At 47.2% G+C, this 24810-nt stretch overlaps 1 protein-coding gene across 1 annotated transcript in view; it reads right to left on the minus strand.

The window, feature by feature from the left end:
* The window catches only part of ISCU (iron-sulfur cluster assembly enzyme), a 78107-nt gene that overhangs the window by 11582 nt on the left and 41715 nt on the right, over window positions 1-24810 (minus strand). Inside the window, exons 3-4 of the mRNA XM_069619463.1 lie at window positions 14241-14351; window positions 13491-13569 (exon numbers count right to left, since the gene is read on the minus strand). Coding sequence (XP_069475564.1) covers window positions 13491-13569; window positions 14241-14351 — 190 coding nt within the window. The remainder of the gene's footprint in view (window positions 1-13490; window positions 13570-14240; window positions 14352-24810) is intronic.

The following is a 24810-nucleotide window of genomic DNA, read 5'->3' on the forward strand; positions in this document are numbered from 1 at the left end:
GTCTACGAACATCTGACTTCATTGCAGACCTTCCCGACAGTGCCACAGGACCATACTCAGGCATGCGGCATGATGACATGTCCGAGAACCCATCCGAACTTATAAGATCCGTGCTTCGCAAGCAGTTTGGAACTGCATTTTCTACTGATCTAGGAACTTTCAACTTCAAAATATCCATTGCACAGCTCCAACACCTATTCCTACTTAATTATCCATTATCAATCTAGTACACAATAGATACTTTTAGCAAAAATGCTATTTATCTTAAAATGGCATCAGTTAATGCCATCCTCCCTCCTCAAGAGCCACCACCACTGCTGTAATCAAGGAGCATGACAAACACTGCTCCTACCTTAGAAATAACACATGCGCAACATTTTCCCCTGTCCTCCTACCCCTCCATATTAGTTTTTGGTGCCTCTTCCCTCGCCACCTTTCGTTCTTACCTCTCGTGCCCAAAAAATAAATAAATCCAAAAACAAAGAAATGTTCACCGAAACAAGATGGCGCCTGAGTGAAGCTCCGGACTACGAGGGTACATATTTGCAGATTTAACTGCAAAAATACAGCTGTGCCAACTGTCACTGCTGTGGCCGCTGTATAAGCTTGCAGTCCACTGCCATCCCAACTCTGGGATTCAGAGACCCTCTGTGAGCCTTGCTGTTGCTGTGGGAAGCACGGCGCCGCAGGCATCCAACTCACCCCGTGACAGGGCTCCGAGGATTGCCGATTCGCGTTGCCACCCGGCGCCCCGGCGTGGGCGGCCTCCGTGGGTGAGGGGCACCGAGGCTCTAGAGGCGCGGAGTGGCCTTGCTGCTGATCAGCCGGCGGACCTGAGATCGCTCTGCGCTACTACGAACTGGCGGCTGGAGCCCAGGACTCGTGGCTCCCTTCGCTCTGGGCCGCACGCCCCGCACCACCGGAACCGCCGCGACCGACTCCACGCAGCTGAGCCGCATGCATCCCCCTCCCGGAGCGCTCCTGCAGACTTTCTCAACAAGGTAAGGAGGCCGGGTGGCTGGGGATGGGTGCCCCCCCCCCCGGTCTGCTGTGTTGGCCCCCCGCGGCCGTTGCCTTGCTCTGGACACCTCCTATCCCCCCCAACACTGGGGAAGCCTGCTGGGGATTGTTGATCCATTGCCTGCTGCGCCTTGAGAGGCCTGTGTCTCGAGCGTTCCGCGGGTCTTGGACTCTGGTGCCATCCCATTCCAAATACACCCTTGATCGCTTAGGACTCCTCCCGGTGCACCAGTGAGGGTGCCCTGATGGTGGTGGGGCACCCCTACTAGACACTACCTCCACCAGGCCGAGGGATTGCCTCCCCCTACCAACTAACCACATCAGGTGATGGGGGGGGCCCCCCCCCCCTCTATATGGCAGGAATAGTGGGGTTCTGATGCATGAAATATAGCCACCAGCCTTAGCCCATATGGACTCTGGTGCCTCACCCGGCTGGCCCACCCTGTGAACCTGGGTCAGCACTGAACTCCATACTTACCGCACGGGCACTGGAGAGAAGAACCCGGCCCTGAACTTTTACTTTTAGGCCTGCCTTGTATGGTGCCGGTCCTGAGGTGCTGCGACACCAGTGGCTGCATTCCCATGTGCGCTGTCACCACGGCTGTGAATCCAACCCACTGCGACACGTGCATACAGGGTTAAACTCCCCTACCTTTGCTCATCCGCTTTCCTCCAGGATCCTAGGCCCCTGACCCGGCCTCCATCATGACTAAAGGAGCCGGTACAGGGAAAAAAAACAGTTTGTTGAACATGTTTGCTAAAAACGCCGTCCAAGCCGCCCCCCCCCCCCCCGATGACCCTGAGGAGCTCCCGTCCGTCTCGGCCCCATCGACCTCAGACGACTCACAGAAGATGCTGGAGTACATCCGTGATGGCTTTACTATACTTCATACTAAACTGGACGATATGAATGGGACCATCTCCCCCATAAAAGCCCATAGAGAAAATGGATGGGCGAGTCGCAGAAGTCGAAACTCGACTGGGGGTTGCTGAAGATGAACTGGGCTCTCTACGTGCTGAGGTCTCCACACTCACCAACCGGGTGTCGGTGGTAGAGAAGAAAAATGATGATCTCGAATCCCGTTTGAGACGAAATAATCTGCGTATTGTTGGAATACCAGAGGACAATATTACAGAACCCATGGAAGACTACGTGGAACAGATCCTCATGACACTCCTGGATTCCCCTAAACTCTCCCCACAGTTCGCCATCGAGAGAGCACACCGATCCTTAACCGCGAAACCTAGACCAGGCGCACCCTGGGACTGAAATGGTGGATACCGGCCCGGCAGCCCAAGTTATCAGCCCAAGCGAAGCAAGGGTGGATAACAAGGTCTCTGGACCATTTCCCCACCCCACCCCACCCCCCCCCCCCCATTCCAGCCCCTGTAATGGGGGATGAAGGCCTTTAGCACCCTAGGTTCCCAAAGCAGGAATCCGGGGTGCTAAAAATATAAATGAAAAAAAGGATTTTTCTTCCTATGGCGTCCCAGTGGAGGAAGGAAAATCCTTTTCCAAGATTACTACCATGGAAAGGGAAGGCGGGGTTCCATACAGGGCCCCTCTTCGCTTACCACGGCAGCCTGCAGAAGGCAAAAAGAGAAGTGACCATATTTTCTTCCTTTTCAAATCTATCCCAATTTCGAATAACTTTACCACAAAGCCAGTCCCAGGTGGACATGGCCACGTTAACCCCATGTTTTGTCCCTCGTGGTCATGGTCAGTAGCCAGATTGTCCGGAATCATGACCCTATGCCATGACACGCACAATCTGGCCACTGCCCACGGCCATAGGCTACACCTCAGTCACCAAAGGTATATCACTTTTTGTACCTACATTATGACACTTGTCAAAAAAATAAAACAGCACATTTGCAAAACCATTTGTGGGTGGTGGGGAATGTTTTACGGAGGATTCTAGCCTGAACTGGGAGCCAGTGTGCATCTCTTCTGTGTTGTGTGATGTGTTCTCTTCTCTTAATGCCCAAAGCTCCTCTGAGGGCTTTGTTTTGTAGGAGCTGGAGTTTAGTTAATTTTTGTTTTCAGGTACCTAGCAGTAAGATGTTACAGTAGTCTATTTTTGTTAGGATGAGGGCTCGAGCAAGTGTCAAGCAACTGACAGATGATAGGAGAGGCCTGCTTAGTGTGATGAGTTTAGCAGTATAAACCGTTGAAGAGGCAAGAGCGGTGATGTGACTGTTCATGGTGAGATTTAAATCAAGGTGTGCTCCTAGTGTTTTGACTTTATGGGCTATGTTGATGGGTGTACCATCAATCACTATGGTGGTGTAGTCTGGGTGGAGTTTGCCGAGTCTGTTTGGGGAGCCAACTATGAGAATCTCAGTTTTATCTCCATTAAGACAGAGGCTGTTCTATGCTATCCAGTTTTGGAGATATATATATATATTCCCATGGCATCTAGGGTAGGAGAGGCAGGATCCTTGTGGTACACCTAGTGGTTCAGGGATGGGGTCTGCTGCAACTCCCCCTAGGGAAACTCGAGGTGCGATCGGAGAGGAAGGTTTTTATCCATGCCGTGGCCTTTTGTGAGACATGGAAGTTGGTGGATAGGGTTTGGCATAGTTTTTCAGGATCGACCAAGTCAAACTCCGCTGACAGGTCTAGGAGTAGTATGATACACAGTTTGCCAGAGTCCCTAATAGCATCCATCGTTTTTTTTAGGTCCAGTAGGGCAGCCTCTGTACTGTGGTTGGGGCGGAAGCCTGATCGTCTTTCCCCTAGTAGGTGATTATATTCAAGATGTGATTGTACTTGGGTATAGGCTATTTTGTCGATTGTTTTGAGGAGGAAAGGTACCGTTGTTATTGGCCTATAGTTGGTGGGGATTGCAGGGTCTAGCCAGGGTTTTAAGTAATGGTGGGACCCAAGCCGCTTTGATGGAAGCTGGTATTCGCTGGAATTGAAGGATTCATTCACAAAATTGGTAATGGTGGGTGCTAGTATGGTGGCGCAGTCTCTGATTATTTAGCTGGGGTGCTGTCACATTTGCAATTAGAGGGCTTGGGTGACGCTATTGTTGTGAGGACCAGATTAATGGTGACTTGTGTGAAGTGGAATTCAGGTATGTCAGAGCTGGTGGTAATAGTCTAAGGGTGGGGAGGCGTGGTGGTAAGATCTAGTAATTTTTTTTGCGAGGCTATTTTGTTTTGGGAGTGTGGTCACTGGAGGATAGGGCATCCTGAATGGTGGTACACCAGGCTTTGCTAGGAACTATAGGGCTGGTGGGGAGAATGGCCGATTCTAGTTCTCCGATGATAGTGAATAGTACTTTGGTGTTAGAGGCTGCGGCGGCTATGCGGTCATTGAGAGATTCCGCTTTATAGGAGAGTACACAGTTTGTAGGCTTTACATAATTATTGTAGTTTGGTTAGAAGTTCTGGGGAGTTTTTCCTGTTTGGGAGTTCAAACCATCTTTTTGGTCTTCTAAGTTCTAGAAGTTAATTGTTGAACCAGGGGGAGCTGCATTTAGCTTCGGGCACTTTGGTTTTGAGGGGGGCTACGTCAACCGCTGATTTTAGACATTGGTGGTAGTGCTTTGCAATCCTTTCTGAACTAGTACAATCCAGTGGTTTGGAGTTCAGTAGGTTGAGGACTGGGTTTAAATTTTCCGGGGCGAGTTTACGCACATTTCTGACCTGGATGGGTAGAGGTTTGCAAATAGTTTTGTGGTCGGTGTCTAGCTTTATTTTGAATTTGATTAGACAGTGGTCAATCCATTGTAATTGGAGGATCTGTTTTGGTTACTGTAGTATTAAGGGCCAGTATCCAGTCAAGTAGTCTACCTTTAGAATGAGTAGGGGTTTTCACTATTTGGGAGAATTGCATCTTTGGAATGCCTTTTTGCAGGCTACAGCTTCCATGTCTGCAGGGTCATCATAACCTAAGTTAAAGTCTCCTAGGAAGATGTATTTTGTTTTGGGTTTAAACAGTGCTATGATTAGTAGTGGTAGGTCCAAGTCTGGCTTACTTGGAGTGCTGGGTGTTCTGTAGATTATTAGGAAATTGATGGTTAACAGCTAATTTAAGGGGGAGGGTTTCATAGCCACTGAGTGTTTCCATTTTACATTCCCCAAAATGTAGTGAGGTTTTGTGGTTGATGGCCACTGCACCACCTGTGGTGTCAGAACGGTTTGCTCTGAGGGTGTAGTCGATGGGGACGGCTAGTGTAATCTGAGAATCTGATGCAGAATGTAGCCAGGTTTCAGTAAGCACCAGGAAGTCAAGTTTGAACTCTAATATGCAGTCGTGTATCTCGCTTGCATATTCTCCAAGGGATCTGACATTTAGTAGGGCTCTTAGTAGGGGCCGTCTAATGTTGCTAGAGATGGGGGTTGGATAAGGTGAGCTTCGGTAATGGTTGCTTTGGTGTTGGGCTGGTCAGGGGAGGTTTCTGATAGTTGATGAGCGGTGACAGTATTTTCTTGGGTTTCATGATTTTGGGTGCCATAATGGTATTGAGATAGAGAGGGGGTGAAGGTTATTGAGAGGGAGGTGCTGGAGATGGGTGCGTCCCGAGAGTCAGTGTGTGTGGCTCTCGATGATAGGCATGTGCGGCGGGTGCTGCCTAGTATAGGTTGAGTTTTGACAAGGGGTTGATGTGTGATCAGGAATGATGGTTGTTTGGGGAGGAAGGGCGTGGGACAGGGCAGAGGGGGCGGGGATGTCTGGGGCAATGGAGCTGAGCCAGGCCCGTCTTGTAAAGTCTGAATGCGCCTTTAGAACAGGTTTTATTGTGAAACCCAGGTTTTATTTTTTCAAAAGTGTTTGTGTATGCACATACAATCTTCCTATAACCTAGCCCCCACTTGACAAAATCCATTCAGACTTTACGAAAACATTTATATCTAGATCTATAATCTTTTTGCAAACCTTTGTGTAGATTTGTCAAATGGCACCACATTTTTAAGCCTTTACAATATTTTGGGGACCTCCAATTCTGTCCCCTCTTGACAAAATCCCAAACTTCACAAAAACATTTATATCTAGATCTATTATCAGTTTGCCAAATTAAGTGACGATTCGGCAAATGGCACCTCATTTATTATTTTGAGACCCCCCCCCCTTCTAATTTTGCCCCCTCTTGACAGAATCCTACCAAACTGGAAACACATTCGTATCAGGTCGGGAATATAATTGCAAAATTTCATGCAGTTTCATTAAGTGGCGCCAAAGTTATAAGCCATCCAAGAACTGCTTTTCACCAACCCTGTAATGCAGATGTGTCCGCAAACTTAACTGGACTGTTTGCAAACATCCAAACTGTTCGCAGACTTTCGTGGCAAAAAACACCTGTTTTTTTTTTTGCTTCTTGCAGGCATATTCCATCCCATCATCATCGGCCATCACCTCCCCAGAGATAATTTGATAAGTTTGACAAGGGCAATGTGGTGTTTTTTTTTTTTTTTTAAATATGTTTTTACTGCGTTGTCTGTGGAAACCGATGCGGTCCGCGAATACAAGATGGCGGGCGCATCGAAACTGATGCACCTCACGCCTCATCCCAGCCAATCAGAGTACATGTCGCCTGTCCGCGGACATGCTGCAAGCCGATTAGTCAAATCAGTGTCCTTTCCAAGGAGCGGACCTAGTTATCACTAATTTTTTTAGACCTACTTTTTGGTCGTTTTTAAAAAAAAAAGAAAAAAAAACTACTGGATGGATTTTCCCCAAATTTAGAAAAACACGCTTTCGGGACCAAGCCGCCGCTCCTGCCGCAAATGTGGTGAAAATCCATCCAGTGGTTTGGTATGTGACCCGCCCTGCCCCCCCTATAACTTTGCCCCCCCTGGACAAAACACCAAACTTTATTTGCAAAGTTAGTGTGAGTATTCCAAGATATGCTTTTCAACTTGAAAACGGATGTCGACAGGGCACGTTAGGAATACTATCCACAGAGCGACATGTACTGCACCCATGGTCCTTCACGTGTTGAGGTCCTTCAGATTGATTGTTTCTGACATAAGGTTGCATGAAGTGTAGCTCGAGTATAGATTTGATAAAACAGAAAAAGTGATAACCCAGAAAACATCTATGCGCCTTCTACTCCAGAAGGGGAGGAAAGGTGGACGCATGTGAATCTAAGCCGATAAAAGAAATACAATTACGGTGAGTAACGTACCCCTTCTGGAGCTTATGGATCTGCTTAGATCACATGCTCTGCATAGATTAGAGAACAGTATTTGGAGAACTAGGTGGGAAGTGAGAATGTACAGCGGCAAAGAGGTGTTTTAGGACCGCTTGTCCCACCTATGACTCTGCTTTAGAGTGTGTGTCAATGCAATAATGCTGTGTGAACTTATGGATGGAACTCTATGTAGCAGCTTTGCAAATGGCGTCTAGAGGGACGTTTGCAATGAAAGCTAAGGTAGCTCCTGTACCTCTGGTAGCGTGAGCCCTAGGGGTGAACGGTAAGACTATCTTGGATAGGGCATAGCAAAGCTGTATTCACTCGACTATCCATCTGGTGATGGCGTTCTTTGATGTGATCGCCTTCTCTTCCAGGTGCTATGGAAACAAAGAGTCGGTCTGTCTTCCTTAGAGGTTTAGCTTTGTTCACATAGTGCAAGACCACCCTCCGTACATCAAGTGTATGGAGGCTTCTTTTTGCAGAGTTTGATGGATATTGAAAGAAGGTAGGGAATTTTATGGATTAACATGGTACATGAAATGAGCGTAGGTGAAAACCTAGGATGCGTTCGAGGACAACCTGGTCCTTGTGTATAATGAAAAAAGGGTCTTGTACAGACAAAGCCTGAAGCTCACGGACTCATCTTATAGAGGTGATAGCTACTAGGAATGCAGTTTTGTAAGTCAGATGTGGGTGGACCCATGAGTTTGGAGAGCACAACATTGAGATCCCAAGCCGGGGGAGCGTTGGAAATTGGGGTGGGGGGGGGGGGGAGTGGTCTAGCTTTTTTACGCCTTCCATGAATGCCTTAATGACTCGAACTTTCCAACAGACATTGTTCTGTGAAGTGGTGTAAGCCGATGGGGCCGCCAGATGCACTAGTTAAATACTAGGTAGGAGTGTACGCAAATTTGCCAGACCAGTTCGTCCACAGGATGTTCCTCTTGGACCCCGATTGGGGAAACCTGGATGCGAAGTCTGGGCACTGTGCGGTGAACAAGTCTAACGAGGGGTGACTCCAATTGTGAGAATATTTTGTCCAGATATCTGTCGAGTTGGCACTCGTGTTCGTCTAATAGAGGATTTCTGCTTAGAGCGTCTGCCAGAGAATTGAGTTCCCCTGGAACATGTTGAGATGTTAGGAACATGTTCCGCTCGAGTGCCCACTTCCATATTTATTGGGATAACTTGGACAGACTTGGTGTGTGCCTCCTTGCTTGTTTAGGTAGAACATGGCAGTGGTGCTGTGAGGATCTGCACTGTTTGACCTGTAATATGTTGCTGAAAGGCTTGAAGAGCATGGAGGACTGCTAATAGTTCCAGGACGTATATGGGTCTTTGGGCTATGGCATTTATCCACTGGCCGTGGGGTGTGGTGGAGGAAGTGAGGGCCCCAACCCCCCACCCCCCAATCCGGCGAGTGAAAAGTCTAGTCAGGATTGCTTGTGCTGTTGGACCACAAAAGGGTGGTCCTTTTAGCAGGTTGCCCCTGGACCACCAGTGAAGAGCCTGTACCAAGGTGAACGAAACAACCACTAGATCGTCTCACTGAACGCTTGCCTGAGACCATTGTTTTGCCAACCATTCCTGCATTGGACGCAGGCGCACGTGTGGAACCAACTGAACACATGAGGCCATCATCCCAAGCAAGCACATTGCTTTGCATACAGTTATCTGGCGACCAACCTTGTAGTGAGGTACTTGTAACAGCATATTTTGTACACTCGCATTTGAGGGGAAAGCCAGCTCCTCATTAGTCTTTAAAATAGCCCCTAGAAATTGTTTTATTTGGCTGGGGACTAGACTATTTCTTTTAGTTGATGGAGAAGCCCAGATTGAAAAGGTGGTCTATTTGTCATTTGCGTATTTTACTTGCAAATTTGAGGCGATTCCCCGGTGAGTAGCCAGTCGTCCAGATAAGGGTATACTGGGATGGACCGCCTGTGCAGGTGTGCTACCACTACTGCGACTACCTTTGTGAATACTCTTGGTGCTGAGGCGATGCCGACGGAGAGTACTTTGAACTGGTAGTGAATTCTCGCTACCTTGAAAACACAGATATTTTCTGTGCGCAGCGAGCCTTGAAATATGAAAGTATGCATATTTCATTTCATATATGTCGCCACGTAGTCCCTCAGTTTTAGGAGTGGGATTACTTCTTGGAGCATGGTCATGCAAAACTTTTGGGGTTCGACATATTTGTTCGCAGGGCGCAGATCTAATACTGGGTGCATGGAAAGGTCTTTCTTTGGCACAAGGAAGTAGGTTGAATAAATGAACGTGTTTACCTGGTTTGCTAGGACGATCTCTATGGCATCTTTCGCCAGCAATGCCTTTACTTCTTCCAACAATACACGTTTTTCTTCTATCGACTGTTTCCTTTTTCATGCAGGGCGGTTTATCTAACAACTCTATACAATACCCGCCTGCCACGGTGGACAACACCCACTTGTCCAAGGTTATCCCCTCCCATGCGCTGGTGAAGTGTGAAATTCGGCCTGCTACTGGAGTGGCATGGGAGGGGTAAGAAGCGGTGCATCATTGTTTGGGAGGTGTGGCGCCTCTCCCAGGTAAGTTTCTGCCCCTTTTATTTCCTCTTTGAAAATTGGAAGAGTAACCTTGACCTTGCGATTGGCCTCAAGAAGAGTAGTGTCCACCCAGAGTGTAGCCCGAGGAACGTTGAGCACCCTGACCCGAAACCTTCGAGTTTGAGGAGCCCCGTAGAACATAGGACTTGTTTGTTAACTGGCCAAGGGATATGAGCGCATCGTATTCCTCCTAGCACTCTTAAGGGAGTCTTCGACAGCCTTCCCAAATACATTAGGCTCCACCAGCATGTTTAGGAGGGTTGCCCGAGTTTGCCGATTGTCTGAGCCAGGCGTGGCGCTTGATAAGCGTACCCTCTGCTATGATGCTGCATCAAGGTTATTTTTCAGGATGCAGTTTGATATCCGCTTGCCTTCTGTAATAGCCTTAAACAGTTGAGCCTTAAGGGGTTCCGGGACGGCTTCGATTTGGCGTTGCAGGTCATCCCATTTGTGGTAGCCGTAACTAGCTAGAAGTGTAGTGTTGTTGGCAATTCTGGTCTGGTATGCTGTAGAGGAGGTGACCTTTCTCCTGAAAGTATATATGTTTTTGCGTTCCTTGTCTGGCAGGACCTCTGCTGACGCCAGGGGAGTGCCTGCCCGGTTTCTGGTGGTGTGACCACTAACGCCTAACATACAGAGGGCGAGTGGGCTCCGGTCTGAATAGTTTTTCTATTCTGCGGTTGACTGCCCTTCTGAGACTAGGCACCAATAGGGATGGCTGGATGAGTCTTTGTACAGACTGCAGGAGCAGAATAAACTGGGTAGCAGACCTTTTGTCTCCCAGAAAGTCTTCCACAAAGTCTTTGTCGACATGTGCTTTCGGAGTGTGGATGTTTGGGTGTTGTGCAGCCTTAAGTAGCAGTTCATTGTACTGTAGTTGATTATCACAGGAGAATCTGCTACTGGCTAGTCCTGGTGGTCTGGTGACTGGATTACGTAAATGTCATCGTCATAAAATTGGTCTTGGTCTGGACTATAAAAGGTCCCCTTGAGTGAGGGGTCATCTTAGTACAAGTCCGGAGAGGGGTCTTGGTAGGTTGAGGCCGGGGTACCTAGAACAGAGGTGCTAGGCTGTGGCTCAAGACGAGACTTTTTGGCAGGAGGCTGCTGTGCTGAGGCCCATGGCTGTGAGACATCTTTAAGGGATGACAGTTGATCTGGGCGTAGGTCCATAAAGTCCACAAAACTTGACATCCTGCTTAAGATCTTATTAAACTGTTCAGGTGTATAGTTATATGAAGGTGGGAAACCTGACATGATAGGGGTGGCTTGGGAGGGAGTTTGATCATTGTGGTGCATAGCCCCTGAGAGAGAGTCTACAGAGGGTGAAACTGCAGCCTGTGCTTTTCTAGGGCAAAGGCGTTGAAAATATGTGTCTTTTTCGGCTATCTTGCTTTAAGCAGGGAAGCACAGACGTGTTTCTTGATTAACTCCTGCATTTTGTTGGGGGGCCACCGAAACGCCTTTTGCCCGCTGTTCTTCGGCATGCGAAATAAGGGCCTGTGTGTGCAGGGTCTGAACCAACACTCGGGTTTGGTTTCGGAGGCATGTCATGAGGCGAAAGCATACGCAATGGCCCAGAGGGCATTGAAGAACCTGAGGCTTACTGCATGGGCTTTCAACACTCAACGGTACCGTCTAAAATCAGCCGTGGGGTAGGTTTTTAATGCCTTTGTGCGTCTTCTCCATCACAGTGCCGCCGGCCTGCTTCTTGGAGTCGGGGGCCCACACATGGGTTCTGACCAACCCCGCTCGCCTTCGACATCATTCATTACTCAGATACTGCTCTCGCTGGAGTCTTCCGTCACACCAATGGAGGCCTCGGCATTTGGTGCATCGATATTTTAAAGTTTTAGGTCAAACAAATTTACAGGATTTGCAAACTTTTTCGGGGTGATGCTCGGGAGACAGTAATTGCACACGCGCTGTGTGTCCTTCAACAGAAATTTACAGTAGCAGCTAGGGGAAAAATGTAAAGGGAGTTTTGTCCATTATTTTCTTGCAGGGGCAGATTGGCGAGAAAACAGGACAGGAGGTGACAGAATATGCATTCTCTAAAGCGGTCAGTCTGAAGAACCTCTCCCTGATTTAATGGGTGAAGCCCGAATAGGCCCATGTAGGCCACGTCTGGTCGATCAGTCAGTCGTCGACCAATTAGGTTGTTCGTCGAAAGCCGAAAGCCATCAAGCACTCTGTTGGCTGTGCAGCAAAGCGAACAATAAAGAAAGAGTCTACAAGTAAACTTTCAATTAATTAAAAGGCATCAGCCTAGCTCTGCATTTGCGACCGACTTCGATGGCGAAAAAAACAATCCAAGGGACCTCGACGCATGAAGGACCATGGGTGCAGTACATGTCACGTTAGAATATTTCTAACACTAGGTCGACATCAGTTTCAGCTTCGAAAACAAATCTTGTAATACTCTGCCACTTCCACTAGATGTTGGACTATGCAATGGTCCTCCCCCATCTTGCCGTCTTCTTCCAAACATTAACAAACATTGCCAGTGTAGTATATGGGCTCCAAGGGGAAAGGCACACTGTACCTTGATCTTTTGCTGAATTGTGCCAACATTTCTGGGAAAAGGTATTGCATACATTATGGTCTTGAGATTTACTGCATTTGGTATAGTTAAATCAACACTGACATTTAAACCCATCGCAATGTGTTGACCGTCTGTGTATAAAAGAAACCTTCAACAGTGTCCTTCCCAAAATCCCACAGCTACCCTAAATGCTCTTACACCAATGTATGGCATAATCCAGAACTTTACTCCAGTTACATGAATGCAAAGAACTTGTAGAAGAGTGGACAAACCTATTTCTGCATTGCCTATTTGGGCTATTTCCAAAAATAGTTCTCTCTGGGCTGCCTTACTTTGGGGGGGGGGTTCTGGGTTAAGGGAGGGCAGAGTTCACAGGCATATTGGCAGAGTTCTAATAAAGATAGCATACTGTAGCAAAAGGTAAGGCTTATACATTATCACACAAGTATCTAATCTAAAATGATGGTAATAAAGGAACTGTAGTTCACATTTGGCAAGCTCATGGGGAGTATTTCCCTCTGTTAGTTGACCCGCCAGGCCAACTAACAGGTATATGTACCATGTAAATATGTTTGACTTCATTAGTTTCCTTTGTTGGCAAGTTGTAGTTCAACTTTTCAGAACACTATTTTCAGTTCCTTAAAGAATGGATTTGCCACCCAGAGCTCCTAGTTCTCGGTCTATAAACAGTAAGCGATTGTGTGTGCAATCGCGAGCACTTTCTCACTTGCTCCCGGTCTCCCATGTTCCCCTCTCACACGCATGCCCTCATATTCCCTACTTTACTTGCCATCCATCCTTACTTAAGTACTTTGGTCAAAGAGTTCTCTTGCTAGAGAAGCTCCCATGGTAAAACACCCTAGCAGTATTTGATTTTTTTACTCCTTGAGCAAGATGTGGTTGGCAGCATGTACAGAACCTGCTTTCCTATTCCATAGAGGATGCAGAATTCCCAGCATTAAGATGTTTTTGAACTCACTTGTAATGAAAGATGACCATTTTCTAGAAATAAATCACTGGGGATTTCTACAAAAATGGATAATGTATTGCTGGAAGTAAAACAACTGCCCGGCGGTCAAGATGTGATATGGGTATATCCCAATTGGCATTATTTACACTTTGAAGGAGTCATCTATTGGAAAGCACTCAGTTTTCTAGGCACAACATGTGATACACAAACCAACTTACTAGAACAATGTAGCTTAACAGGAGGCAGAGACAGTTCTTTGGCAATATCAGTGTTCTTGATAGTCATGGCCTCATCAACCTGTAAGCAAACACATGGTGAATAGATCAGTAAAAAAAAAGAAAATGAAAAGAAAAACAAAAAGGGACCTTGAGGGCTCCCCAAATTAGTATTTGAAAGTGCATAGTCAAGCATGCATCTGCTGAACTGAAAAGAATCACAATAGAAACCCATAGGTCACCAAATTTGATTATGCCAATGCTGGCTGTGCAAGTCTTCCTGGCCTCCTCGACAAGATTTAACATTGGTTGATTGGTCTACAAAATGTCTTCACGCACTTGCTCTGGACTATTTGGCTAGCAGGATTGTCCCTTATGTTCCTCTAAGGAACTTGCTTTCAGCAAATTCTCAACCTCTGGGTTAAAGGGGAAACTAAGGGAGATCAAGGAGTGTTTCGGCTCTGGGGCCTAGCTTTCAATCCCCCTACACACCAGATTCATATACTTTCTAGTGTGCTCGTTTCCCCCACTAGCCTTGGCTTCACGTTGCTTCTTATTGCATTACTGTGCCTTTGGCCATTAGGTTCCATCAGCGTGATATAAATTACCAAATCAAAATGTAAATTGGCATTTGTTGATGTTTACAGTGAAATAAACATTGACATCTAAGAGTTCACAAAACTATCGAGGTCTAAAAGTTAACTGTAGAGAGAAAAAACGTGCAACAAGATGAAGACGTTAAACAAATCATACCGTTTTCCCTTTCACCCACTCTGTGGCCAGCGAGCTTGAAGCGATTGCAGATCCACATCCAAATGTTTTAAACCTGGCATCAACAATTTTGCCGTCTTTGTTCACTTCAATCTAGAAATGTTTGAAGACAACAAAAAAAGAAATTAGTTATTGCAAAATAGTCTGAAGTGCCTCATTCAACTGTAATGAACAAAATTATGTATGCGGTGGCAGGGACCGAAATTCAGATTGGATAAGCAGGAGCTAAAATCAGCTCATGGGTATCCAGCATTTTCCAGTGAGTAGGAGCTACCACTGGGGAACCAGGAGCAGATGCATAGTGTTTCTGTAAATGTAACGCATGTTAGATGTATCATTTTGTCCATTAGCATGCCCCCTTATGCTTTACATTTCACATAGACTTGTCCTGATATTTATTTGCAGCTTGTCCCAAAGGCACAGAGTTAAATTCACATATTTGCTATGCATACATCGGCATTTGGAGTCAAAAGTAGCTCCTGAAAGCGGTTGATGTCAAGCTAACCATGCTCTATTAGACGACAAGCAGGAGTCAAATCGTTCCCAGCATCACTCAGTTTTGAGCCCTGTGAGGTGTACCTCAAATATTACTTCAGAATTTGAAATTTCTCTGAGCTTCTAGCTTCAGAGCCTGGTTACCTTGAACCCAGAAGCGACTTTTGGCTCACACAGACCAAACTGTTCCTTACAAGCATGAATAAGTGAGTATTTGCAAATGTTAAAGTATTAAGATACATGTAGTACATATTTAAACATAATGGAACACTAAAAATGGGCAAAAAGGTAAAGTTTGCATTCATGCGAAAGTCATATTTGTAGTGTGCGGTGTACCCACACCTGGCTCAACAGCGGTAGTTCCTGCCTACTGGCTGATGGCCAACATACAGGAGCTGGTTTAAGCTCTACTCAACCAATCATAATTTGGAAAATTGTAGATGGATTCAATCAAAAACTCTCCGACCCAAGCGTATGAACTATTGCATTGAGGACACAATGAAAACGTTTTCTAGACCAGGATATCCCATACGAATATAAATAAATTGCATCTGTATTAGACTCAATTGGAAAATCATTTGCATAGTCGGTAGTTATGCTGAAACCCCAATAGGGCTGTAGGACCAAAGGTGTGCACCACTTCTAGAGATAAACTACTTCAAACTGTGTGCTTCTGGAATGGAGGGCTGGAAGGCTAGGGAGAGAGGAGACAGAAGTTGGATTCAGAAATCCTGATTCCAAACGTCTACTTAATAAAACTGAAGCAATATTACTAAGACAATGTTCCAATAGACACCAATAAATAAGATTATGGTGCTCTGTAGGAAAACAGGATTATATAAAAAGTCAGTCATTACGAATTTGGGTACAACCATTCTGAGACCAAGGGAATATCCAAATCTCGAAGTTATTTTAGAACAGAGAATGCTTGGCATGATTTGGGAATGGTCAAGGATTCCATTTGCAGCCCTCAATCATAAGCTGTATGGAGGCTACTCTTTCTCCACCATGTTAAAGGTCTGCAACATTGTCCATATGGTCATGTTCAGGGCTGAAATCGAGTGGGGTAGGGGAGTGGTTGGGCAGGTTAGTTGAACCCTAAGTGCAATATGCTGGAAACTAAAACTTGGAGGGACATGCTGAATTTAACTCCGGCAACCCCAGTTCACATGCAAGCCTGGGCCGGTTTGGTTTACTTTGGAAATGCAGGCCACTGAGGCACTTTAGAAACTCTCCTTTTGAAATTTCATCCAGCACATATCTGATCACCTTTCCTTGAGGAATGGGATTACAATCCTGGTTGTTCCCCTTCACTGAAACATAGCCTGGATCCACCTTTTTTGGTCTCTCAACGCCAAGAGTGAATGATGCACTTCATAAATACTAAAAGGGATCACATTTTCAGCATCCATTAACTAACTCCCTTAAGCAGCCCAACCAGAAACTTTTAGAATGTTTCTCCCTTATAACTGGATGTCTTTCTGGTTTTATATATGGCCTGCAAGAATTGGGATTTGGTGGCCTTAACAGATCTAAAGATGTTTAGGAACGCCCACTCTAAAAATGTCATGCAAGAACGTTTTAGATCCAAAGTGAGGCATGGAGATTTTAGCATCTGCAGGGACACGGCTCATATGCATTTGCTTGCAAGCCCTCATTTTGAGGGTCCCAAGAGTTAACAAGAGTGACGTTTCACATCCAAAAAAAATACAACAATTTAAATTGGCTAAATGTCCATGCTGGAGGGGGCTGAATACAGAAATGTTTAGCATCTACTTGGCATGGAGGTTGAGCAATTACCTCAGGTTATTAACGTGTGTTTGATGGTTTTACAAGGTTTACCTCCTCTTTGGAAGAATATGAGATAAGCAAGCAGCTAGAGTGTGCAATGCAATGCACCTGCCTGCACCTCTACTTCAGGCCTGGAGCACTCCATCATCCACTACAACGTGCTGCCATTGGGTCCCAGCTACCAGGAACGGCATCCACTTTTCCAAAATCAGGTGAATAGCCCGTCGGTTAGCTATGTGAAGGGTAGTAAGATTAAGGGTATTCATTTTCCGCTGTCACCACAACCGTTCAGGCATCTGAAGTTCATTGCCTGTATAACCTCCATTGTAGGCATCCTTTCAGCTATGGTGGATGGGGAAGCGAAAACAGTCCCAATAGGCATAATGATATTTTGGTGTACAAATAAGCAACTGATCAAGGAAGTTTGTGGTAGGAAGTCATTATTTTAGCCAATACCAACCTTCAGGCCAGGGTCAGCTAGATTCATTCAGAAATAGGAAGAATGGAGCTCAAATTGTTGAATATTGTGTTTGCGAAACAGTCAGGTTTAATCTATAATTGGAGTACACCTGGTTCCACTGGATCTTTTTGTGAACGCCTCCAGCTTTCTTACAATTAACAAACTCTGTGGTGAGCCATAAATCAAGGGACTGCACCCCTTGAACACTGCAGACATCTACAAACCCCGCCAGAGCTGCATGCAGGGATAGGGCCAGTTTACACAGGTAATCTTACAGATGGAGCAAATGAACACCCCAAAAGAATGAAGAACCCCTCAACAGCAAGTTATATGGAGACAAGCTCCTTCCTCTTTTTGCAAAACAAGCATTTTTCCGCCTGAACGTGTGTCCTAAAATAGTCTAAGTGGGGTTCATATGACTTTGGAGCCCAGACAGTACACAGTTCTGGATAAAGCAGTTGATTTAGAGACCAATTGCCATAAGGACCAGATCTTAGCCTATTGCTCATTACCTTAGGCTATGTTCCAATCATACTCCCACTCTCCTTCCACCTTGGCTTAACCCAAACCTTCCAGAATCTGTGAAGTTAGACATTGCCTACATTTTCACCACTATACTGGTATATGTCTGTATCTCCCTGGTCGAGCAAGACCCATGCAACGCCCGTTTCTGGCTGTCAATTTGGCTCCTCCATGATTCAAGTACTCACGAAACCAACACCCCCCCCCATCTGAAACTCGACATTTAGTTCCAGGATTAGTAGGGTGTGTGAGATGAAAAAATTAAGGTCAGTGTGAGGTAAAGGTTCTTCAAGTACCCCTTCTGTCTCAGCCAAGATGGTGGTCCTGTCCTTTCATCCCCTTGATACCAACAAGGCATCTTGAGAGATCACAAAAGCAGATGAGCAATCTTGGAAGTCAAGAAATCTTATCCAAGCCATCCCCAGATTACTTTTCTTTTGAGTGTAGCCAGTTTGAAACAAGGTCTACGTCCATGCCAAATGGTGATGTTTTGTTTATAGTAGGGAAAACTAGTTGAGACAGATGAATCTGAAGAATAGACAGAATGTTAAAAATGTTGGGCGTAGAGGCCACCAGGGGGTGTGCAGGTTATGGCAGCCTGACAGCGTTCCGCTCCTGTTAGGACCCCAAAAAGTGGTTTGAGCTCCTGCTTTTTGCCTCCCCTGGAGCAGGCAACCCCAACCAGAGACCCCAGCGGTTCCACAGCTCCTGTGAGTCGAACACCAGAGTGAAACTGCCCGGGGAAAGTCCGGATTGGGCCAGCAGTGGTGGAGAAGAAAACCAAAGTGCCTTTGCGGCCCAGCAGGCTCCCCGGCCCACCCCGAGGCCCCTGCCACACACCCCACCTCAGAGGAGAGAGGGTTGGGCGCTGGAGACACCAGAGGGAGGCGAGTGGCCCCATCAGGAAGCCCCTCCCACCCCCTAAGCTCTAAAATATCAGAGCATACAAGGCCCGCAGCTAGCAGGGCCGACTGAGGGGAGTACCCTCTAGCACCTGGGGTGACCCAGGGATACTGATCGGGCCCAAAATCCCAGGATTAGAAGAGGGACCGAGCCCCCCACCTGGCCCAGTGCACTGATCAGAGAGGGAGTCACTCATGTAGGGCACCCAAGGATCGACAAAATGGAGGAAAGCCTGGAGGAGGTAGAGCACAACCAGTCCTAGCTGGATATATTTTATTTATATCGCGCCCATACACAAGTGTTTCAAGGCACGACGATGCAAGGGAGCGGTACAAGGGAGGACGAAACAACGATATTGCTAGGCCCAGTGACACTGAGAATGCGCAAGTGCAGGGGATACCTTGGAGATCCAGATGGATGTGCGTCTCTTGGAGGTGGAGAGACGATGAGATGATGCTCCAAATGGACGACCTCGGAAAACACAAAAGGCGCAATAATCTTAGAATTTTCTGGATCCCAGACAAAGAGGGAGAGATGGAGAATGACTTCAGGAGAACCCTCTATGAAATCACAACACTCATCTTCGTTCAACGAGGCAAAGATTGAGAGGATCTACAGGGCCGGGGGCGTGGCCGGAGGTCCCAGGTCGGTCCTCGCTCGCTTCCACAACTACTGTGACAAACTCAAAATCCTCGAAAGAGCGAGGCTATAGGGCGCAGTGCTGTACGGGACAACAAAGGTCACGGTTTCTCTGGACTTGTCCCCGCTGACCCTCACCAAAATAAGGCACAAATACAGGCTCATCACAGAGAAGGACATTCACAGGTTTACCAGGGAACTCACGGGAGACGTCATACACCTCAAAGGACAAGGCGGCAGAAGGAGGACCTGGCAGACAAAGGGCTTGAGAAGGAGACTTATCCCAGGAAGTTCAGGAAGCTGAACACACCCCCTGGGGTGGGGACCTGACCAAACACTGGGGCACGTCTCTACTATTAACAAATAAAGGAGGGGGAGCAACACTAGACACCCATGCTGAGGGGGTCTCAGCTATGATCTCAGTTATGGTATGAAGAAACCTAATCATGTTGTAATGTTGGGGATAGAGTGGTATGGAGATGAGAAATTCAGGGAGTTGTACTTCATGTTTTGTTTTGAGAAACTGTTAGTGGCGCGAGGAAGGGGGCTCTAGAACAAGAGGCTTGATGTGAAAGGGATCCGTATGAATAGGTGCCGTAGGTGGTTCAGTTCCAACCTGGTGAAGTTAATTGGGGAGAGCCGAATGCCCTGGGGGGTGGGGGAGGGTTGGGGACCTTGGTATGGGCTTTCTCCCTACGGTTTGCCTTTTATGGGATGATTCGCAATGGCACACAAAGGCCTCCTAGGTGGGGAGGTGAGCTTCCGTACAAGGGGAACGCGATTGTCACAGAGGAGATAAGGTCATGGGAAGACTGTGTAAGGCTAAGACTCTGAACGTCAAAGGATTGAACTCGCTCACGAAAAGATCATTGATTGCAAGGGAATTCCAGAGATCGGAATTAAACATCCTGTTCCTAAAAGAGACCAGATTCGCTAAGAGGGGGGGGGGGGGAAGATCTCTAGTGGGTTAGTAGGCCAAGAATACTGGGGCTTAGGCCCTCTAAGGAAAGCAGGAGTGGTTATTCGTGTTACTAAGGCACTCAAGATGGAACTGACCAAGGTCTGGTCTGATCTGATGGGGAGGGCTCTGCTGGTCTCGGGCAGCATCAGGAAAGTGCGCTTTACGTTCTATGCCCTAAACTAGGGTCAGTTCGGATTCTTGAAAATACTGGTAGAAAGCACATGGCATCTTATTACAGGAGGTGACTTCATTATATGGGCAGACATTGAGCTAGACAGACAAGGGAGACATGATAGGGAACAGGACCCACTAAGACCAGGCTATCAAGGAGTTCCAAGAATCACTGGAGGGTTACGGGATGCGCAACGCACCACTTCCACCCACGGGGAAAGGAGTTGTACTTTTTATTCAGCCCCACACAGGACATGCACTAGAACTGACTACATCTATATTTCTAGAGACCTATGGGAAGTAGCACACGGCTCAGCTATCATCCCGATCTGGTCCTCCATGATCTGGTGACGGTAGACTTACATTGGATGGCATGGACTCCCAGAGTTGCAAACTGGAGGTGTAACTAATCACTCTGGAATGACCCTGTATTCCACTCGGAGATGGGCAAGGAAATCGCAGAATATTTCAAAACAAATCACACAGGGGAGGTAGAGAAATGAATTGTGCAGGCAGCAGGAGATGGTCATTAGTGGAAAGTACGCTGAGGGAAAAGAAATGGACAAAAGGGCACATGAGCCATCAGGGCGGAGAGAGGAATACATACCTGAGGTTAGGGGGAAGAGGGAGAAAAAAATAACCCGAAACCTACAATTTCTGAATCAGAAATTCTATGAGAGAAAGGGGGCAAAGCAGATGCACTCTTGACGGCTAGACTGAGGGGGGGTAGCGGTCAGAAAGATTGGTTTCAGAAATCAAAGGGGTGGAAGGGACAAAAACCTTCAGGGAGAAAGGATTTCGGAGGCCTTCGCTGCCTTTTATGAGAAACTGTACGAGTCGGAGGTTGAACCAGAGGCTGGGAACAGATGGGTACTTGGCTGGTATTCAATTGCTCAAACTTTCCCGGGGAGAGACTAATGTATTGGAGGCCTGCAGAGGCGAAGCCGAAATAAAAAATGCAGTGGCAAGACTACCACCGGGAAAGGCCCCGGGTGAGGATAGGTTCTCCGCTGGTTTTTATAAGTCATTCCTCTTTGCCTTATTGCTGTTCATGACGGAACTGTTTAATGACATACTAAACACCGGACGGGCCCCAGAGTCATTCGGTAGGGCACTCGGTGTTAGGGGGAATTCTCACTTCTGTGTTAATTCCCTTCAACCTTAGAGACCCCCAGCACCTTTGCTGGACTTTAGGACTTAATTTTAACCCTGGAGTGAGTGAGCCCTTTTTTTTCACTCTTTTGACCGATTTGGATTATGCATTTCCTTTGTTTTAAGAGTCTGACAAACTCCATAAGCATCTACTTTTTGTATGGTGACACAGCACCTTCAGTGCAGTGCCATAGAGAAATCCTTTAGGATTTCTCATACGGTTCAAATACCTTTTCTTGTGTGAACTACTGTTCCCAAGATTAATAAAGTGAAATGGACTTTACATACCTTTTCTCTTTGTTGGTCCAGCACACACCATTTTATGTAGAGTGCTGGGGGGTGGGGGGGGGGGGCTACTTAGTTGCCCCTTATCCTACCTACTCATGTAACATTTGTATGTTACCCTCACTACTTTAAATGGCTGGTGCCAGTGGTTTAACTTTTCCTACCATTGTGCTTTTCTACTGCAGGATGAATCCTCTGTTACATTATAGCACCCTTGGGTGACCATTTTGTCAAAATTGCCCTGGTCGTCTTTTTTCGCCATATTCTGTTTGTGGGGTCTTTCTTGGGTTTTCTTCTGCACGCCAAACCAGGTTTGAGCCCCTTTGTTAGTTTTGCCTTTGGCGGGCTTCAGTACTGAAACCCACCTCTGGCTCCAGTGTGTCTGCAAGGGAGGTTCCCGAAACATCCCTGTCCTTTGTCTTTAGGAATACCTGAATGCATCCAGTCCCGATTGGCTGGCTGTCCTTTTAGGACAGCCACCCTGCTGTTTGAGTGACAGCTAGGAAGTGCATGAACGGGAAGGGTTTTGACTGAAGACAGTCAACCAATGGGAAGAACAATCCGACGGAGAAACCATGTACAAAGTTCGCTGCATCCTCCTGGACCTTTGAATTACCTGGAGAAGCCCTGCTGCTGTGGTGAAACTCCTTTTTCTGACCGACAAGAGAAGCTCCGGAAGGGACAACTTCTTCCATTGGGTTAGTGGGACCACCTAACCCCGCGACGACTACTGGACCAACTTCCCCGGCTGGCTGTATTTCTTTGCTGCTGCAGGAACAGCGTGCCAGGGGTCGAATAATCCGTAGTCTAGTGCAACATCTGCAATCCGGACAAAAGCTCCAGGAGTCTCCTAAGGACCCTCCAGAAGTAGGATGACCAGAGCTAGAGTCCCCTCACCAGAGTGCAGAACTCAAGGAGTGAAGGAAGCCCAACCGGGGTCCAAGATCTGCAGTGGTGCGGTTTACCAGGCGCTGTAACCACAAAGTGTCGCTGACCTGAAAAGAACCCGTAGCTGCCGCCGACCTCCGAATTGCTGCTGTAGGAGTCCTCCAGATATCCTACCTCTTGTCCCCACGACGGAGGCCCAGGAACCCAGGATCTGGATCGCTGCAACCAGACAGAAGCCAGCTGGACCACTCTTCTTCTAACCAAAGGTACTGTACCAATTTGGGGTACTTACCTCAGTGTCTTTAGCTTTGCTCTTCTCATTTGAGACTTGCAGTAGCTACTTTGCTAGAGATGATTTAAGCTCTACCATACACAGGTTTAACAGTGTATTACCCTACAGTGATTTTTCTTCAACAACCTCTAACTTTGTGCAAGACTTTATTATCTAAGAAGTGCCTCAGCTCCATAGACTGTGCTCCAATTGAACTTGGCTGTCCTGGCTCCCTGCAGACACTTCTAGTCCATTTGACTTTGATATGTACTGTCCCTCACAGGTGATAACTTGGTTTTAACTATAATTGCCGGGAAAGGTTTTGGTCTAGACTGCATTGATATGATAGGATATATGATATGGTATGTATAACGCGCCTATACACAGGTGTTTCAAGGCGCGATGAGGTAGGGAAGAGGAACAGAGGACAGACAACGTTCCTACTAGGCCAGGTATCGTTCAGATCGCGCAAGTGCGTGGGAAGGCGGTGTAAAGACGCCAGAGGGGGTGTCTGTACTTCTGCTCTCTATATGGTAGAGGAGAGGCACAGAGGACCCCAGCCAAGATTCTCTAGTATTGGTAACGTAGTCGAGCAATCAAGGCCTAGCTTCTCAGGAGGAGATGCAGGGTGGTTCTAAAGTACAGTGTAGTCCCCAAGCTCCCACAAAGGAATGTCCACACACTATCGATTAAAACAGTCTTTATATAATTTATATTCAAGGTTATGTACACTATCACAATAACTCAATGTGCTCAGAAATCAACAATGGTAAATATATACAGTTCTACAGAGGTACCACAAATATTAGATCTCATTAAAGTGCATCAAGTATACTGTCAAAATGTCACAGATCAATAAAGAGGAAACCAGCAGTAGAGAGGAAGGAAAGCAAGATGGTTGACCAATTGGCAGAATACTGGTCACTACCGTTCAACACAGCTCTGTGTGGAGATGCCCCCCACCTGGGCAACCTGTAGAAGATACAAGCCCAGTCCATTTATTGTTCACACTAGACTTCCCAATGGTTCTGCAACCCCAAAGTACCTGGCGTTGTAGCGTTCCTCGGTGGGGAAGTCGATGGCCCTTCTCGAGTGCCCTCCCTTTAAGGCAGGAGTCACGGGTCTGACGGAGAACAGGTCGAGCTACGACGGTGAAGTGGCAGCTTCGTTCCTAGCTGTGCTCATTGATGGGGACGCGTAAGCGTCCTGCAAGGAAGAGGCGTGCAGCGCACCTCGGTGTCGATAGCTCTGGACCGCAAAGAGTTTGAAGAATTGTGGCCCAGCAAGGGCGTCACGTCGTCGGCGTCTGTGGTCTTTGGGTGGCAGGAAACACACTGGCGGATACTCCTTGGCGCGTCGACGGCCAGGCCTTCTCCAGCAGGATACAGCGGCGACGATGCGGACGAGAGCGTCCTTGGATTCAAAAGTTCTTAGGCAAACAGGAGTACGGCAGCTCCAGTCGGCGACAGCGGTCGTCGACAGTGGCTGACAACGGTCCGGGCGCTTCCCCTTGTGATTCCGCAGCAGTCCCCGTCTCGGGTCAGCAGCCTGTCGAAGGTCTGTCTACCAGTGAGCTTTGGCAAAGCTCAGGTGATGCACGATGGTCCCTCGTAGCTCGGGAAAAGGGCGCCTTACCAGGTCCTCTCTGGGTTAGTCCTTGGAGACACAGCAGCTTTGAGATTGTGAAGGAGAGCAACAGCAATTCTTCTTGGTCAGCAGGGCTTCAAGGTCAAGCTTCAGTTACTCCAGTTATTTGTCATAGTGGACTTCAGCTTTTGAACACGATTCCTAGCAGTGAGAGGTCCCCAGATCTACTGCTGATCTCCCATTCATTCCGCTGGGTTATACTCAAGCATCCAATCACGACTAAGGGCATTCATGCAGGCAGGCAGCCAATCAGGCACACAGTGCATTCAGGCCATTCACTTCTCTCCAGACACTCGCAACAAGTTATGTGTATTGGGACAAGTATCCAGCCATTCAACACTCCACACTGCATTCATACCGGTTTCAG

The sequence above is a fragment of the Ambystoma mexicanum genome, chromosome 10 (assembly GCF_040938575.1).
Source record: "Ambystoma mexicanum isolate Mex_15411 chromosome 10, UKY_AmexF1_1, whole genome shotgun sequence".
NCBI classification, from domain to species: domain Eukaryota; kingdom Metazoa; phylum Chordata; class Amphibia; order Caudata; family Ambystomatidae; genus Ambystoma; species Ambystoma mexicanum.